Source organism: Charadrius vociferus, unplaced genomic scaffold, assembly GCF_000708025.1.
Source record: "Charadrius vociferus isolate BGI_N301 unplaced genomic scaffold, ASM70802v2 scaffold195, whole genome shotgun sequence".
NCBI classification, from domain to species: domain Eukaryota; kingdom Metazoa; phylum Chordata; class Aves; order Charadriiformes; family Charadriidae; genus Charadrius; species Charadrius vociferus.
In genome coordinates this window covers 729355-746530 of record NW_009648539.1, presented here as the reverse complement: position 1 = coordinate 746530, position 17176 = coordinate 729355, and the positions used below count along the sequence as shown (strand labels likewise).

At 39.8% G+C, this 17176-nt stretch overlaps 1 protein-coding gene across 1 annotated transcript in view; it reads right to left on the bottom strand.

Annotated features, from left to right (window-relative positions):
• Window positions 1–1405: 1405 nt before the first annotated feature.
• The window catches only part of ZNF407 (zinc finger protein 407), a 327241-nt gene continuing 311470 nt past the window's right edge, over window positions 1406–17176 (bottom strand). The window contains exon 8 of the mRNA XM_009885867.1: window positions 1406–2757. Within this exon, the coding sequence (XP_009884169.1) occupies window positions 1406–2757 (1352 nt within the window). The remainder of the gene's footprint in view (window positions 2758–17176) is intronic.

Sequence of the window (17176 nt, the reverse complement as noted above, 5' to 3'; positions counted from 1 at the left end):
TAGGAAACCCAGTTATCTCTAGAGTCAGCATGGCTTATACCCTAAACACTTACACAATTATATTAAGCATGCATGAGGCACACTTCAGAAATTAGATTCTTTTATCTTTATCTATCTAGCGAGCGAGAGAAAGGAAAAGAGAAAAGAGGAAATGCACAGACATAACAGATAGCATTCGTTTGCTGCTGCTGAATGCCAGTTCTGTTTATTGCTTAATATTAAAAATCATGATGCTTCATTTTAATGCTAACATTTTATTTGAAAGACAAAAAAAAATAATCCCCAAACCTTGCCAGTTTATATTTTACAATTTTTTTAAAGAAACAAAAGCAGTTGTATCATGAAACAAATCTTTTCAACGTGAACTTGCATTGAACAATTGCAGTATATCCACAAGTAAATAATTGACATTCTGGACTAAGCAAGAAATACAAGGTCACCTTCTTTTTTTTCTACTTGTTAATGTCAATGTCAGAATTTTCTTTAAAAAAGCCCATAACATTTCAGAAGTCGCTCACAAAATGAACTGCAAAATGGTATTTTTATGAAGTACTATTTATAAGAAAAGCAAAATACTGACAGTGACAATATTTTTTTTTTTTTGTAAAAAAATGCACATTTCTTATGTAGGACTCTCATCTAAAATTAAGCGGAAGTTACAGGCATCAAGTTCTTCCTGAATTTGTATAATCAAGAATTTTCTGAAGTGTAGTTTTTTTGAGCTCTTCTTCAGGGAAAGTTTGACGTGAGACCATGAAGGAGTAAGCTACTATGAAAAATTTGATTTTAGATGCAAAAAATACTTATTGCGAGGACATATTTTTAGCCAGGGATATTTTAAAGTAAGGTTCTCGAAAGCAAAATGTCACCTCTTCTTCTTTAAAATAAAGAAGGGCACCGATTACAGTACATAAGCTTACCTGTTCACCTTGTTACTGCAGGGTTTGTATTTTTTGCTTATTTATCTGTTCACAAAATGTACATGTAAATGGAACTATTTTACTCCTGTGATTATGTCAGACAAAAATGACAGACGGCAGGGAAATACCCTGAGATAAAACAACATTTTAAGGAAAACAAAACAAAGAAAGCCGTGAACAGAACAATACCTACTTTTTGTGGGGGGAGGAGGGGGCTTTTTATCCTCTTTTGTACCCTAATATGCTTGTTTGATAATAATCCCATACGATAATTCTTACAGCTATTGTAACAAGACAGTACTGTCCTTTTCAGTGCACTCCTCCCAGTAGCTGGCCTTCGCCTCCTGCAGGGTGTGTATCTGTTACCTGGCTAGGAGGATGTTGCACTGAGAAGGTCTGACAGAAAACATCCCAGGAATACAGTGCCTCCATGGATCTGGCGATTTCCAGCTTTGCCCTGCATCGAGCACAGGAGACGAAACTCTTCATGCTTCTTGTACTTCATTATCATCTCTCTGGCCCTGAATTACCTGTGAGGTACCCTCTGTATAAATGACCATGCTTGTTAACTGTTCTCCTGCTCTCTCAGGGGATACAGCTTCTGTTTTTATAGCAGCACCAGCCTGCAAAATCTCCGGAGACCCGGCCGTCTCTATCACAGCGTGTGAGTACACACCAGGCTCATCCTGCATGTCTGGTGGCAATTCTGTGACGATGTAGTGGGTTGCACCTTCAGAGAAGTCGCCATCAGAACCCTGGACCATGGCTTGAGCTATTTCTTCTGTGACAATAATCTGTGATATTTCCCCATCTGACTCAACTAAATCCATGTGTTCGCCTTGGACACTGAGCGCGTGGCTACCAGCTTCCTGCATAATTATCTGAGAGCCTTCTCTAGCTACCATATGCACAGTCCCTTCCTCATTTACAATGACCTGAGTGACACCTTCTTCCATCAGCTGGTCGGCTGCAGCCGTATCACATACAGCAAACTGTAATACTCCTTGGACCATTTTCTTGAAGGCAGCCTGAGCTCTCTCCTGAGATGCAATTATAGCCGATGGGTGCATGACCCGCGTCACTACTTCCATGGGTTCGGTATCTTCCTGAGTCTCTTGAACTTCATGGAACATTTGTATTTCTTGTCCCTCTACATTACTGGGAATGCTGGCCATCTCCGGGTTTGGCATTTGCAAGAAATCTTTGTGACTAGACCTGCATCTGTCAAGGAGTCCAGATTTGTTTTCCACTTCACCCAGCTCTGTTACAGCACAAAGCAAGGCATCTAATGCCGAGGAGGAGTCTGGAGGGTGGACTGCAGCTTCAGAAGCATCTAAAACTTCTTGTCGCATTATCTGCTGTAGTACAGTGCTACTGGAGTCAGGAACTGCATCTATTCGAACGGCCTCCTCCATATCAGTTCCTGTTCCTTCAACCACTACCACCTGTGTCGCGCCATCTGCTAACTGCTCGGTAAGTATCTGCCCTGGAACCATACTACTCACGTGTGAGCCGTTTTGATTTGTAGTTATGACTTGCCCGTCTTCTGTAATATGGACCACCCTGGCCATCTGCCCAGCCATTGCGAGAGTCTGAAGGGTAGCCGCTGCTGTTTCTTCCACAGAGGCGTCGATTGCAAAGTCGCCGTCGTATCCTTGAATAATAATAACTTGCTGAACCTCTTCAGGTGACTGTGTCTGTCTTCTGCTGCCCCGAAAGACCTTCTCTTTAACTGGAGAAACCTCTCCCAGTGCTGCTGCAGTAAAAGGACTCGTAGTTTCCACAAAGGTTGCTCCTTGCCCCTTCAGTCGGCACTCATAGGATTTGGACACAATGCCTACAAGATTAAACATGCTGTTAGCATGGTATCATGGCAAATACCAGTTCATTACTTTAACAAATTGTAGCTTAAATAGAAAAAAAATCCTTGACAATTTTCAGATTCCACTGGCAGAAAACACAGATAAAATGAGCAAGCGAACAAAAACAATTTGCATGTTTTCTAAATAACATATTTACAGGTTGAAATAATTGCTGAGTTTAACAATTCTGCAGCCTATTAACAATTTAAATGTGTTTTTAAAAATATGCTGTATAAAAAAGCCCAGATAAATACAGTATACAGTTAAAAGCCATTAACACATCTTTTATAGAAGATCCTATCTGTGATATTTCAGTACTTCAGTGATGAATTTTAGGATCGTATATTACATTAAACATATCTGGGTGTGAAAAACTGTGGCTGATCTTCTTAATACCCTGCTTTTGCTGGCGAGGTAATTGCCATGCTGTCATTTTGATGCCATTGTCTTCCCCTTCATTTCCCACCTAGCATCTTCTCCAGCACACCTGACTGACTCAGTCACTAGCCTAGTTACCTGGAGAAAACACTCCGTAGTTTTCTTACCCGAGGCAGGATAGTCCATAAAATATCATCCAGAGAAACCTCAATTACACTTCTTAACTATTTCTGCATGAAATCAATTAACAAATTAAAACAGCTGTAACCTCCACATTCCAACCGATTGCTCTGCCACTGGGTCTGGTTTTGGGTCATTGAGGGTTTCCTTCTCAGTTCTCATCACTAACAACAAAGCTTCAGCAAAGCACATGGTGTCCACAGCTGCACAAAGTCAAGCCCACCATCTTCAAAGCATGGCCTCAGGGTTGCCTTCGGCATTTTTGGGAAGATGTAACTGACAGCACCCTGTGACCAGATTCATGGAAGTCCGTGGCAGAACAGCTCTAGCGTTCGCCATCTCCCTGTGGCAGTGCCATCCTGAAGCACCCCCGCAGCTCCAGGGAAGCGAGCTTTGGGCCACAACCAGTGCACACAGGGAAAAGAGTGGGTCCTGGACACTGAGAACAAGGTGAAGGTCTAATGCCAGATGGGCCTTGGGAAGGCTGATGAAGTCCGTGCTGCTGAGAGTATCCACATCCACGGTCTAGTTTAAATTGATGTGCACAAACTGAAATCACATCTCTGGCATAACAGGTACGACATCTGATCACTAACACACATAGATACGCCATTGCTTGTTTGGGATAAAACAAGCAAGAAAAAAAATTACTCCTACAGGCAAATTTGGGGCTAGCACTGTACTTTCCAAGTCACTAAGACACTTTCAGTGAACAACACACTCCATGAAACTGAAGGGGTGAAGAAAATTATACCAAATCTAGTCTAAGTGGGCTCTTTCACCCAAAGCATAGAGCTGTCAGGCCCTGATCCCACAGAGAACTAAACTGGGCTCTAAAAACTTAATTTGCTTAAAGGTAAGTTCACGCTTAGGAGCTGTGTTACTCCGAGACTGAGAGCTTGGCATTTGGCAGCCTCTAGCATCTTGATATGCTAAGGTGTATATCAAGCTAATATTCCAAGATAACACCAATGCAGAAAAGACTGAGCTCTTGCTAGCATCTGTCTACCTATCTGTCTGTCTGTCTTTCGGTGGAGAATGGTACTGTGAAGCACAGGAAGTAATTTTGTGAAGCCCAAGAAGTAATTTTGTTAAGCTGAAAGGCTGCAAATCACCTCCACAAGTCTAAACTGATGTTATACAACTTTCTCCATCTTAGTTTGCAAGGCAGGTTATCTTTGGAAAAGAAAATTAACAATTTAAACCATTAGAGTGTTTCCAAGTGATGCCGCATGATAAATCTGGCACAGGCAATTGAAGTGCATTTTGTCAGGCATAAGCGAGAAGGAAGCTTACTGTGGTATGGCTGGTTCTTATCCCCACTTTTCCTGTGCTCTCCGTAGGCACTGACATTCACAAGACCCCCCAAAGAGCAGAAAAATAGGAAGGGGAAATCAACATAATAAAATGACAATTATCTTAGCTCCTCCACATTTTATAATAGAGTAGAAGTAATTAATTCTCTCAGGAATCTTGCTTTGTTGACATGATAAAAGAGGAGCCTGGCAGTGATGTGGCACAAAATCAAAATAACTCTACAAATCATGCATTTTCCACGGGATTTCAAAATCAAAATAACTCTGCGATCATAATTTTCACACGGGCACAGCAAAATCATGACATCTTTCCCCTAAGATCACGATAATTTATGTACGGGACACAGCATCGCTGCATCGAGGAGAAGCTCTGGTCCGGGGAAGGGAAAGAAAAAGGAAATTCAGCCTGGTTTCATCTCCTCCAAGAAAAGCTGTACCCGAGAATCTATGCAACTCCAGTCTTTACTGCGCAATTGAATGGGAAGTCTCCTGGGTGAAGAGCTATCCGGTGAATCCCTCGCAGCGCTGATAATTATGCCATCCTGACTGCTTACTTAATCTATTTGAATCCAGAGGTGAGTTAAGCCACTTCCTGACCATTAAAGTAAACTACATGGGTAAATACTGCTGTCACTAAGGGGTGTGATGAAGCTTAACTACACCAACATCTTAACCTCAGCTCAGCGCAACCCCAGCTATTCCATCACAGTTCATAAATGCGATTGCAGGTCCATCTTTTGATTCAGCAATTTAATAACTTCGAGTGCTGTCAGTACTGCTTTGAAAAATGGCTCCTATAAAATGTAACAGCCTCAATCAGATTGTAAAAGATTCACCCACGGAAGATTCTTCCATTTCAACTATAATGAATTAATGTTGAGCTGTGTAGAAGTTCAAGTGTCATTTAAACTAATGTGAATCTACTGTAACTTTAAATTTTAACTGGACTACGACCAAGAATTTACTGGGAACATCAAGTTCAATTTTAGTGATTTTTCATGGTAAATATGAATTGCAGATTTTACTGGTTTTCCTTTGTTTTAACAGTGAAAAGCCAAGTAGGGAAGATATTTAGCAAACAACATATTTTGCGGCTTAGCTGCTATTTCGACTTTGGAACAGTGCATTTCTGTAACGGAGAGCTGCTATCCAACGCAACATTTGTAGGAATTTTTATGTATTTAAGGAACATGTCACATTATTGGACTGTATGTAGCAACAAATCATGTTGTCCTACTAAATCCAGCCTGCCTCTCGCCCCCTCTTAAAACCGGGTAAAGAGAAGGGGTAAGTGTTGGCTGACATGGCAAGCATAAGCTGCAATACAAGCCCACATTAATATTAGGAAAAGTGGACTTGTTGCTGATTGCATGTCATTGCAAATTAAAAAGACACACAAATAGGCATTAAAATGACAAAATATAATGATACGAGAGCTCATATTCAGACAATTTGTAAAGAGGTGTTTCATATCTAGGGGTGCAATGATCACAGAATTGGTTTCTTTCCAAGAAGTCTGTCATTTCAGCACAGCCATTATTTATCAGTTGGAGTCCTGAGCGACTGTTAGTTTTTTATTTGAACATGTCAGGATTTTTTAGACATTAAATCCATATTCGCAGGTTATTTTAATTCTCAGAGACCACAAACTCCCGAAATAGGGCTAAAAGAAACGCTTTGATGTTTAATGTGCTTCTGGGAAACTACAAATAGGGCTTAGTACCTTTTCCCCTCTCTTTTACTCAATACCTGACTTTCTTTTGTGTGTCTGTTTTATTCTTTTGTTACTGTCATCATTTGTTCCCCACAGAATAAATACCTTATTCTTTTGTTAAGCTTACATTTAATTAAAATGTACAGGATTTGTGCAGTAAACTCGAATGAAACAAATAAAACAAGGGCCCCCTCTCTTGAAGGCATACGTTGTGAATGAAAAATGTCATTACAGACTAAAAAATTTTGCAGTAAACAGGGCCTACAGAGAGAAGTTTCCCCCGTAATGACATCCATAAAATACACAAATGGCACTTTTAGTACCATCCTGAATATGGCATTTTCTGTGCTCTACACACAATCTAAATGGTTTGATCATAGAGCATAATACTCCATTGGGTTTATAGAACAATCAATGTTCCATAAAATGATGTATTTATCCAATAGTAGGCTCAGCAGTTACTGGTGTATGACATTGTAGGACACTGGCTTTGTACTGTTCAGCAGCACACATGCTGGCTGTAAAACTTATCTAACACTACTTCAACAACTTCATCTCATCTGTGTCAAGTAATTTGTTGAAGCCTCAGCTTGGTTTAAAAAAACTTGTAATAAAAATTCATAGAATTTTCAGGAGAATGAAAGCTGATGACAATAGAAAGGTCACATTGTGGCGCCACTCACGGGGTCGGGGGTCAGCCGCAGTTCTAAAACAGAAAGTAGATTTCATGCATCGTGTAGCAGATAAAGATGGCATTAAGGAGACTTGTCTCAGAAAGAAATGCGTAATGCGTTAGGAAAGTCTGGGCTAATATTATATGTAAAGCACCGCTTTGCTCTCAGCCAGCAGCCTCTTTAGAATTCTAACCCTTCCCCAAAAGTTGTAGCAAGCGGTTGTGCACGGTGAGGCTCGGCTGAGGACATCCTTCACAAGGAGCACCTTTAGGACAAAGCCGTAAGTCATAAATGAAATAATCTATTACGACGACGGAAATGATCCGCATTTACACAGCAAGCTCAAACCGGCTATTTTTCCTTTTCTGCAAAAGTTCTAGCAGGCCTGATTTATAGCGCCCTGTTCAGCAACACTTAATTTTTCATACTTTGGTGATTAGGTATGTTATTTATTGACACATATGAATATTTGGTATCTGCTAAAATGCAATGAATATTAAATAATGTGAAGGCAAAGAAACAGCTTTTCCTTCAATTAAATACAACCTTCAAGGAATTTAAAAGATATAGAAAATTCAGCTTATATTGGGCATCACTTTAATGAGAACTGATTTTTTTTTTTTATTTTAAAAGTTATTGTCTACATGGCAGTACAATATTTTGAATGGTACAGTAAGTCCACCATTCAAATTCATAAAGAAACAATTTAGGCCTTGATCAAGCTCCAAGTTTCTGATCTTTTTTCTTTCCTTTTTTTTTTTATTTTATTTTATTATTTTTGTAATGATCTCTACTTTAATTAATTAAGTGCAGCCTAAGAATGGTGGCATAATGTCATAACTTTGGGATTTTCTTGATTTTCGGTGGCCATAATAATAAGCCACATTTTGCAGATCTCTGTTCCTTAACCATAGTAAAAACTATTCTTTCTCATTTGTAAGGTTTTTATGTACAAGCAATGCACAGGGCAGCATTTTCTAAACCAGCTAGTTAAGCTACTAAAAAAGAGGTTGTAAAGGCTCATTCATGTCTGCTGCTGAAGGAAAGAAAATAGGATGGGTCAAACCAAGAAGTGAAATAAATCAGCAACCCAAAATGGCTCTGTCAGAACTATTATGTCCACAAAGGCAGCAAATATTTGTAAAGCAGTACAAATAAGTATACCTATGGGGGACTTAACCAGCTCCCTGAGAGACTTTAAAAAAAATCCACCATTGACACAAGGTACATAAATCCCAAGAGATACCGATGCAGCAAGGTTTGTTTTTTTGTTTTTTCTTTTCAGTATATTTTTACAGTAAAGAGAAAATTACACAAAAAAAAATATTCCCAAATAATGTTCATAGTTCATTTTATACTTGAACATCCAGTAATGTCATGTTTCAATGCTGAAACTTAAAACATCCTTGGCTTCTAGCTTTGTCCTTAATCACTCAATCATGTTTAGAAACTTCAAGGTCTTCTAAGAATTGCTTGAATAAAGGATGAAGTTTTAACCTTTCAGGTATCTTAAACAAAGCAGCAGATGTCCTTTTAGCTTCCTTAAAATGTAAAAGGAAATATTTTAGTAATTTTTTTTTTCTTTTGAAAAACAGACTGAAATTTCCTGCTTGTTATTTTTACCTCCCACACCTTAGAGGACTATGACAACAGCAACAAAAAGAAACAAAAGAAAAAACAACCACCAAAATAAATAGCTGAGCCATTCAGCTAGGGTGTTTAGGCAGTTTGTTTGGTTTGGTTTAGTTTCCCTCCAGTGCCCAATTAACCTTTGGGAAAAGGCCTTCTCTGTGAAAAATTTCAGTTTCTCTTTTCCTGCTCTCAAGGTCAAAAATGAACAGTCTAGAGCCCAGTGTTACAGAAGCTATGCAAATAAAAAATATACGTCCTGAAACTCCCACTGATCATGACAAACATGTGCAGCGTTAACGTGTAGATTTTACAACTGTCTAACCTGCCCAGCAACCGATTTTCTTGTAGACTACTTTTCCTCTTTACCTGCTTACAACAATGCAGACTTGTCTTCTCAACTCCTACGTGTGAGCAAAAACCTCACTGTGGCATATACAGCAATTACCTATATGGGCAAGGAGCATTAGGAATGTATTTGGAGTATTTTACCCACCTCTTCCAGTGCAATTTAGCAGCTGGAGGTGAGGACAGCCAGCCTGGACGCTCCTTGGCAGTCCAGCTACAAAGGCTACTTTGGCCCCCAGTTTGGGGACAACTGACATTGATGCTACACGGACGCACTTTTGCTGTTTTATCCCCCACAGTGCAACTGGAAAGTGCATTTTTAGCACTTCTAAGTCAGAATCCCAATTTCAAGAGGTACAGGTCGTGTTTGGTCAAACCAGAGAATTCTGTTTCCTGGGCAGACAGAACATAGAAGATAATATGAAAAATAATTTGAATGCTAATATGAGAAAGACGGGAAAAAAAAACCCACAAGCTCTGCTCATAAGGAAAAAGATCTGGATTTCTGAAAGAGGTGTAATCCCAGACAGTAACTGTTTTGTCAAAAAAAAAAAAAAAGCAAAAAACCCTTTTTGTCATTATTATCTCAGCAAGAGTTTTTGTCTTTCAAGAAGATATACGTTTCGATCCTGGTCTGATAAACATTTATTTATCAAGAGTACTGCTTACTGCCATAGTTAGCCTCAATAGTCTCAAAGGGACTAAACATGGTAGCTTGCATTATGCATTGTGTTTGCATAATCAGGCCCCTGGGATTCACAATTCTGAGAGTGGCTGGCCTTCCCTAACGTCTGATGTACATATATGCACTAAAGAGAACAGACACTTGTAAGGGATACCTAAAATAAAACATCATGTTGTTAAATGATCAAGCAGAAATTATTTTCTTCTGCACACCTATCAACTATGAGTATCGTGATTTCCTGTATTTAATTCTGATTTATGCGCCCATTCAGTAAAAAGGAGCACCTGTTCCTTGCTCGAGGGCACATCTCAACCCATTTGAAAAGCACAGCAGTTTTTAGGGGGAATGCTTGGGAATAACTAGAAACACTAAGTTCCCCCAGTTCTTTTTGGTTAGTTAAGACAGCAGAAACTACCATTTCCATTACGATAGTCATATCTGTATTTCATTTACAAATTCAACTATGTTACAGTGTATATTCATATCTTTCCAGAGTAAATTATGGGAAATAACCATTTGTCTTCATTGTAGACACTTTTGTATGTATAGTAGAAAACAAACCTCTATTCAATAACTGCACAGAGGCACCATTAAAATCAAATTTACAGTAAACAGAACCTGCAGCTGGGGTAAAACACTAACTGTTAGTATTTTAATTATCAGCGAAGCTTTCGGAGGTCTAACATCTGCTCATAGCCAAATGACAGCAGCTGCTTGTGTACACTTAAAACAATGTGAATTTCTTCTATAAATATTAAAATGAATTGTGTGTTGTGTGTTCATTGTGGCTGTATTCTTATTAAGCTGTTTAAGTATATAGGGTATTTCGAACTTCTTTCTTGTGGCAAATTCGTAAAGGGCTGACCTCTTCAACAGAATGAGAGGCGAAGACAGCAAAAATTCTTGAGTCTGTAAATTGAAAATGTTTAGAGAGAGTACTAGAGGTCACCCTCTGCCACAACGTTGCTAGTAAATGCTAACAAACCATCAGCGGTAAGTTCTGATCATTGTGCACTATAGTAACTTCAAGGACAGGACTTCTCAGCATGCAGTGTGTCAGGAGGCTACGGGATGGGCTATATCAAAAGCTAACGCTCATCTAATAAGTAAAGCAATTAACGTGCTATCTTATCAGAAAAAAAATATTCTGTTCCAATATCCAAAGCATTGGAGGAGATGAGTATACTCTCTTTTGCGGACTTCATCAAAATCATACTGGAATGAGCCCTGATTCATACGATTAGAAGTAATAAACTGTCAGGAAGAAGGAGCTATGCTGGGCCAGTATGAGATCAGTTAATTTTGCTAAAAAGGTTGAGCTTCATAACTTAATTTTGCAGCTTTTTATCTGGACACTGACACTGACAAAGTTGATATTTTCCTTCTCGGGAATATAGGAAAGAAACCTGGAGAAGTGACATACATCTGCTCAAATGGTAGAGGCTGGTACAGTGAGAAGAAGAGCATTACATCCAGTTTCAGGAGAAAACAAGGGAAGGGGCTTTTATGGATTTAACTTGCACAGGTTTTCAGTGAAGAAAAATCTATTTCTTTGCTTTTACAGCATCAAATGTAATGCCAGTGGCTAATAATATTTATATATTTTTGCAATAGATCTACAGCTGGAAATGAGCACTATGATCATTTAGTCTGAAAGCTGTAGGTCACGCCAACCTGTGTTTTGAAAAAACCAACCAATTAGACACTTCAGCCATACACATGTAACCACAACGTAGGATCAACCACCAGTACAGCTGTCCTCAAACTGGTACACGGCATGAGACAAAGGTGAATCAATTATGAATGTGGCTCCTGAGCTTCTGACATCAGATTTCCCACCTCAAAAGTCAGTCTCAGTGCAAAGGATCCAACGACTCCTGAGAAGGAGGGAATAGGGCTGGTGATAGGCGGTCCAGGCGCAAGGCAGGGGCTTTCCCCTCTGCTGGCCCCTCGCTCCTCCCGAGGCACTGACAGCATCAAGGGTTATCATGCCTAAAATGACGATCATCAGAAGAGATGCCGATTTTTCAGCTGAGAGTGTCACAGCCTTAGCAGTAACGCTAGGATTACTTAGGAAGCCTGAAGCAGGGCACATGCTGGTCCTGGGAGGTGGGATGGGGAGTAGAGGCTGGAGAGCTGGGTAACTCTTTTATACCACTGTCAAGGGTCGAGTTTGTGACAAAGTCTTCTTTTCATGATTCACCTCTGGTGAAGGATGGAAGCAGCATGTTTCCAGCATATCTTCAAAGAAAGAGCTGTTCATATAATTGACCCTTCGGCTGACAGAAATATATTTTCAGTGCTACTGATACAGTAGCACTTAAATGAGCTGTCTCCCACTTCCAGTGTTGGAAGGCACCAGGCTGTATGTAGATAAAACAAGACAGAAGACACCAAAGGTGGTGCTTCCTGAGCCATCGCTGAGCACTACCGACGCAGGAATCACTAAGACGGTGTGTGTGCCAGGGCTGCGTGGGAAGTGCAACGTGAGCGGTTGCGCTGCAGCTCTGCCAAAGTGCTCAGAAGCTCCTTACTCGAGTCGCTTCCCCTCAGCTGCAAAGTTGCGCTTTCAAGATCGGAGGAATTTTCATACTACTCTGTCGACTAAGCTACCTAGATTGTTGGTTAGCTAGAGGTAAAAATCAACAGCTTTTAGATGGCATACGGAGTTAATACTAAATTGGGAGGAAGTGTTAACATCACCACAAAGAAAAACAGGATGCAACATAAGTAAATATGAAAATAACAATGCAAGATTCAACTTGTGCCGCTGCATACTAGCACTTGTGGAGAAAGTAAATATGCAAAAATGACATTCAATGAGAGAGAAGTCCCTTGAGAACTGTAATGCTCAAGAAATTTAAAGAATGACAGCATTCATCAAATTACATGTGAGTTTATGAAAATGCAGAACAGGAAAAGAAAACAGGCCAAAGCAATTTTTAATTGCACGTTCAAAGGCACGTCCGCTGCAAATTGTTCTGGTACAGCTAGAACAGAATTGTCTTGACCTCGCTAGGGGAGAGATCTTCACTAAGGAATATTCAGAACAGTGAAACAAGAACAATTAGGAGGCTGACTTGCTTGGAAATATTGAAGGTTTAAGCGCACATATTCTGGCTACGTGTTCTGCAAATACTGAAGAGGGAGGAAAATTTTTGTCCCTTTTAGATAAGCATAATCTGATTTTGATGAAACACTAGAACGTTCATGCCTTACTGTGGGAAGACATTTGGACATGGTGAGCAATGGAAAGCCAATTCAGCTACCTTGTCCACTTCTAGGTGCCAGGGTGGTGAAGCTCCTAGATGGAATAAATTGACTGCACAGTAGTTAGAATATGATTTAACTGGATTCATCACCATTCGTACTGCAAATCCATAACATTTCCAAACAGTTCAGTGAAACACAGCACACGATTCTGCAGTAACTACTTAGTTAACTTTTGTAAACAACTCCATTCTGAACTAAAGTTCACCCAAGACCGTGGCGCCTTAAGTCTTAAAAAGCAAAAGAATTTGCAATGACTGACTGTCAATCAGATGAAGCATGAATCCCATTCAAATATGGACTAGTAAACAAACCCTGCCACTCTGTCAAGTCATTTCGTTAGCTCTTCTTCTTTTCTTCCTTCCTGAGACCCAGTTTAGACTAGAAAAAGAGGGAATATTTTAAAACTCATTAGTGATCACATTTTTCTAATATATTTTAAATGCCATTTAGCTCTTACTTCTGATAGCACTTGTTCAAAGATTTATTATAGACATCTGTCTACAACTGAAGTCAAATAATGCTTAAAAGCATGTTAATTAAATGATGCCAAATGGTTTTAAAAACACCATGGTTCCTAGTATACTTGTCTTAGCATGATGCACAGTGCAGTGAATGCACTTATTCTGCTGTTACATAGGACCTGCTACAACATCGTTAGTGGTAACATAAGTGGACCCCAAACACTTTTACTATTGCTGGAACATAGTTCACATTTTTCAGTGCAGTAGACAAAATTTCAGAGGAAGTTATTATCATTTTTGTGAAAGCAGTAAACCTTGCGATATGCGACAACACCCCACCAAAAAAAAAAACCAACCCAGAAGCCTGCAGCTAGATACCTGGAAAATCTGATTTTCAAAAACACTGAGAAACTAACAGCTCATGCTGACACATACGTTAAAGGGTTCTTATTTCTGCTACCATTTTTTTTAATGCTTCTTACTCTTTTTCCAGCTACCGTAGTTTAGTGAACTAACAGTTTCCCAACTCCTGGCACGTAACAGACAAAACGCACAGGAGGACTCGTTGTGGTCTGTCATTTCAAAGATGTGCAGATTAAAGTGCTTCTGAGCAGCCCATGGCATCACAGGTGGAAGTAGCTGCTATGAGTCCCAGGTAAGGCCTACTTGGAGATTTCATAGCTATATCTTTTGGTGTATGTGCCAGTGCTCCAAAACCCATTGAGGTTCACTATTTCTTTCAGTGTGCCTCTACGGACCCTTAAAACATCATTCAGGTGCCCCTACTGAAATAAAAAGACTCTAAAGCTATTTAAATGGTATTATTTTCTTCGCAAAAAGAAAATACATATATTGAAATATGCACAGACAGAACAAAAATTATATCGGTGTCTAAAAGAACAAGCTAAAAGCAGTCTAAAATGAATGTATTTCTTCTCCCATATGTTATTTTTTAGGGTCTTTTTCACAATAGAGTGAATTTTATGCAAGATTTTTAGGTCTGTGTGTCAAAGGCTAATTTCCTCAATGCAGAATTGGGAAGCAAAATGAAATTGGCCTGCTTTCCACTAGTGCGAGGCACAAGCACATGCAAATGCGAACCGAACAGAACGCATTTAAAAACTAATGGCATTTATCTAATCATGTGCCTCTAAAACTGTAGCTCTTGAATTGCTCACAATTAGTAATACATTTATCACTAAATAATACCACAAAATGAAAAAGCATTATTCTAACTTTTCAGGCAGAGAAGTGAAAAACAACAAAAAGTGGGTTGCCAGGGTCACACAAGAATTCCCAGGTGTATTGAGTCCCGGCTTTGTGCCTTAATCACAGCATTATCATTTCTTAGAAGAGCCTATTGTCAACTCCAAGAGTTGAGGTACTCCATTTACCCACGGTGAAGCACTAGTCACATCATTGCAATTTTCCTGATAATGCCCTGTCAATGAATCAACCCCATGTTCATGAGCAGAGAGGAGTTCAGTGTCCATGTATCCTATAATGAGGAATGCTGGGCTGCAATCTCGGCTGAGATTGTCATAGGTGTCCACTGATACCATCTGCAATTACAGAATTTTATGAGATGGAAACTGGTTCATTATGAAAAAGACTCAAGCCTACCAGCTCATTTCACAGATGTCAGATGGTAGACTTCCTGATCATCATGATTTTTGCAAGTGCATAAGAAGGGGCCTGTAGTTCGGCTTTTGGGAATTACGCGTATAGCTAATGCTAAGCATAGGCTTAAATGCTTTTCTAAGTGGGACCCTCAGGTAGCCCCAGTCTATGACATATTCTAAACAGGGACTTCAACTCTTTAATTTCTGCTTTACAAGGGCCAAACCAGCACTGCTTGTTCCCAGAGAAAGGCAGTAACAAAGCTAGCTTAAAATCACTTTTGCTCCCTGCCAAATATATCTCTCTCAGACTGATTTCAGCCTGATTCTAACTAAGCAAAATGACTGTATAAACACATCCAAAAGTACCAGCTGAACTCCATTTTGAATTATCACCTATTCGAATAAACAGATGAAGACAATTTTAAAAGGCTAAAGTATGTATAACTATACATTTTTGTTGTTTTTTTTAATAAGTTTTATCAAAAAACTTCATTGTTACATGTAAGAAGAATGTGTAGTGTGGAAAATGCTGTTGATATACCTTTCTTCTCACAGAGTAATGCCTCTCATACATGCCCGCTTTTGCACTCTCAGACAATGATATATACACCTTCAAATCTGGCAACTATCACCTTAAAGAAACATCTTAGTTTCAGATGATCCAGTCTCTCTAAGAACACAGAAATTAAAACCGTTTGCTAGGCACTGAAAGAAGCACAGCTTTCTTCTGCGGCCGTCAAGAAATGAAGGGCTGTTTGCTGCAACACAGCCCCCTCCATCTCTTCCAAAATAACCCTGTTTCTCTTGGAGGTGAACCTTGCTGCATTTATTCATTCCCTTTTTACCAAGAGACTGCAGGAGAATCCAAGCCAACAGAGTGTTTAGCAAGAGGGCTTAAAATACTAAACGTAGGCCATAGCGCTGGTCCAAGCTCTCGGTGAACTTTGACACTCTGCAGACCGAATGGTAGGTGCTGATGACAACCTCGATCGTCCTAGACATTAGGAAACCTGCTTATCTGAGACACTTCCTTTCTCCTCGTGCAACTACCTCAAGTGGCAGTGACAGACACGCTCGAACCATGGTCTCTGGCCTTTCATATGTTCCTTTCACAGGCCTGTTTCCATAACAAAGATATACTCCCTCTTGGTCAATTTATCACAACCTCCCCGAACACTTCCCCTCCCACACACGCACTTGGTATCCCCTTCGCCTCATCGTGAAACAACAGAACAAAAGCCCATCAACCATACAAAAATTATATTGTAGATTTGTAGATTAATGGGCTGATTCTGGCATCTCAATTCGAATGGATTTACAGCCACTGTGCTTAGCCCTGTGTGATTTCAAATAGAATTACTCCTGATGAATTTGAATGCAAATTCACAAAGCATTAAAACAAACCATGTTTAAACTTGTTGGTTCATCAGATGCAAATATTGTGCATTAAGCAGGGAATACCCATTCATGAAAATAATGAAAACTGACACCAATATAATAAAATCATTACAGGTTTATGGATTCTGAGACTTAAACAAGCCATACCCTTGCTTCTCCTAACTGATTAAATGCTTCTTTGCAGTTTATGTTTGATCTGCAATTCAAAAACAAATTAGTTTAGTCTTTGAGCCCAGAACCTTGGAAAATTGCTAGGAGGTTCTACCTCGGATTTGTCTGGGGAGAAGGGCCGGGTAAGGAGAGGAAAGCGCGGGGGCAGGGAAGCTAGCAGCGCAATTGAGAACAGACAGCACAGGAGAGGATAAATCGAGGCTTACGGACTCCACCGGCAAGCATTCATAAAACCACCGCCTGAACAGCATTGTGCAGAACAAAAGGCAACGATGATAAAGTTGGGCACTTTTGTTTTATAAAGCTGGCACAGATGGGTCTGTCAGACCGTGTGCTTCATTTTTATAAAACCCCAACCACCTTCACTTTGCATCATGTTTGTAGAGAAGGGGTTTAAGTGCAGGAGGGCAACGGATTGCCAGTTATTTCTGGGATCGTCCTATAGCAAGCTAGCAAAAATGAATGAAGCCATGTTCTAGCTGATACGGAGTTGCATCTAAGCAGTACATATAGTGTGGGTCTTCCATTAATCCCCCCTTGTCTAA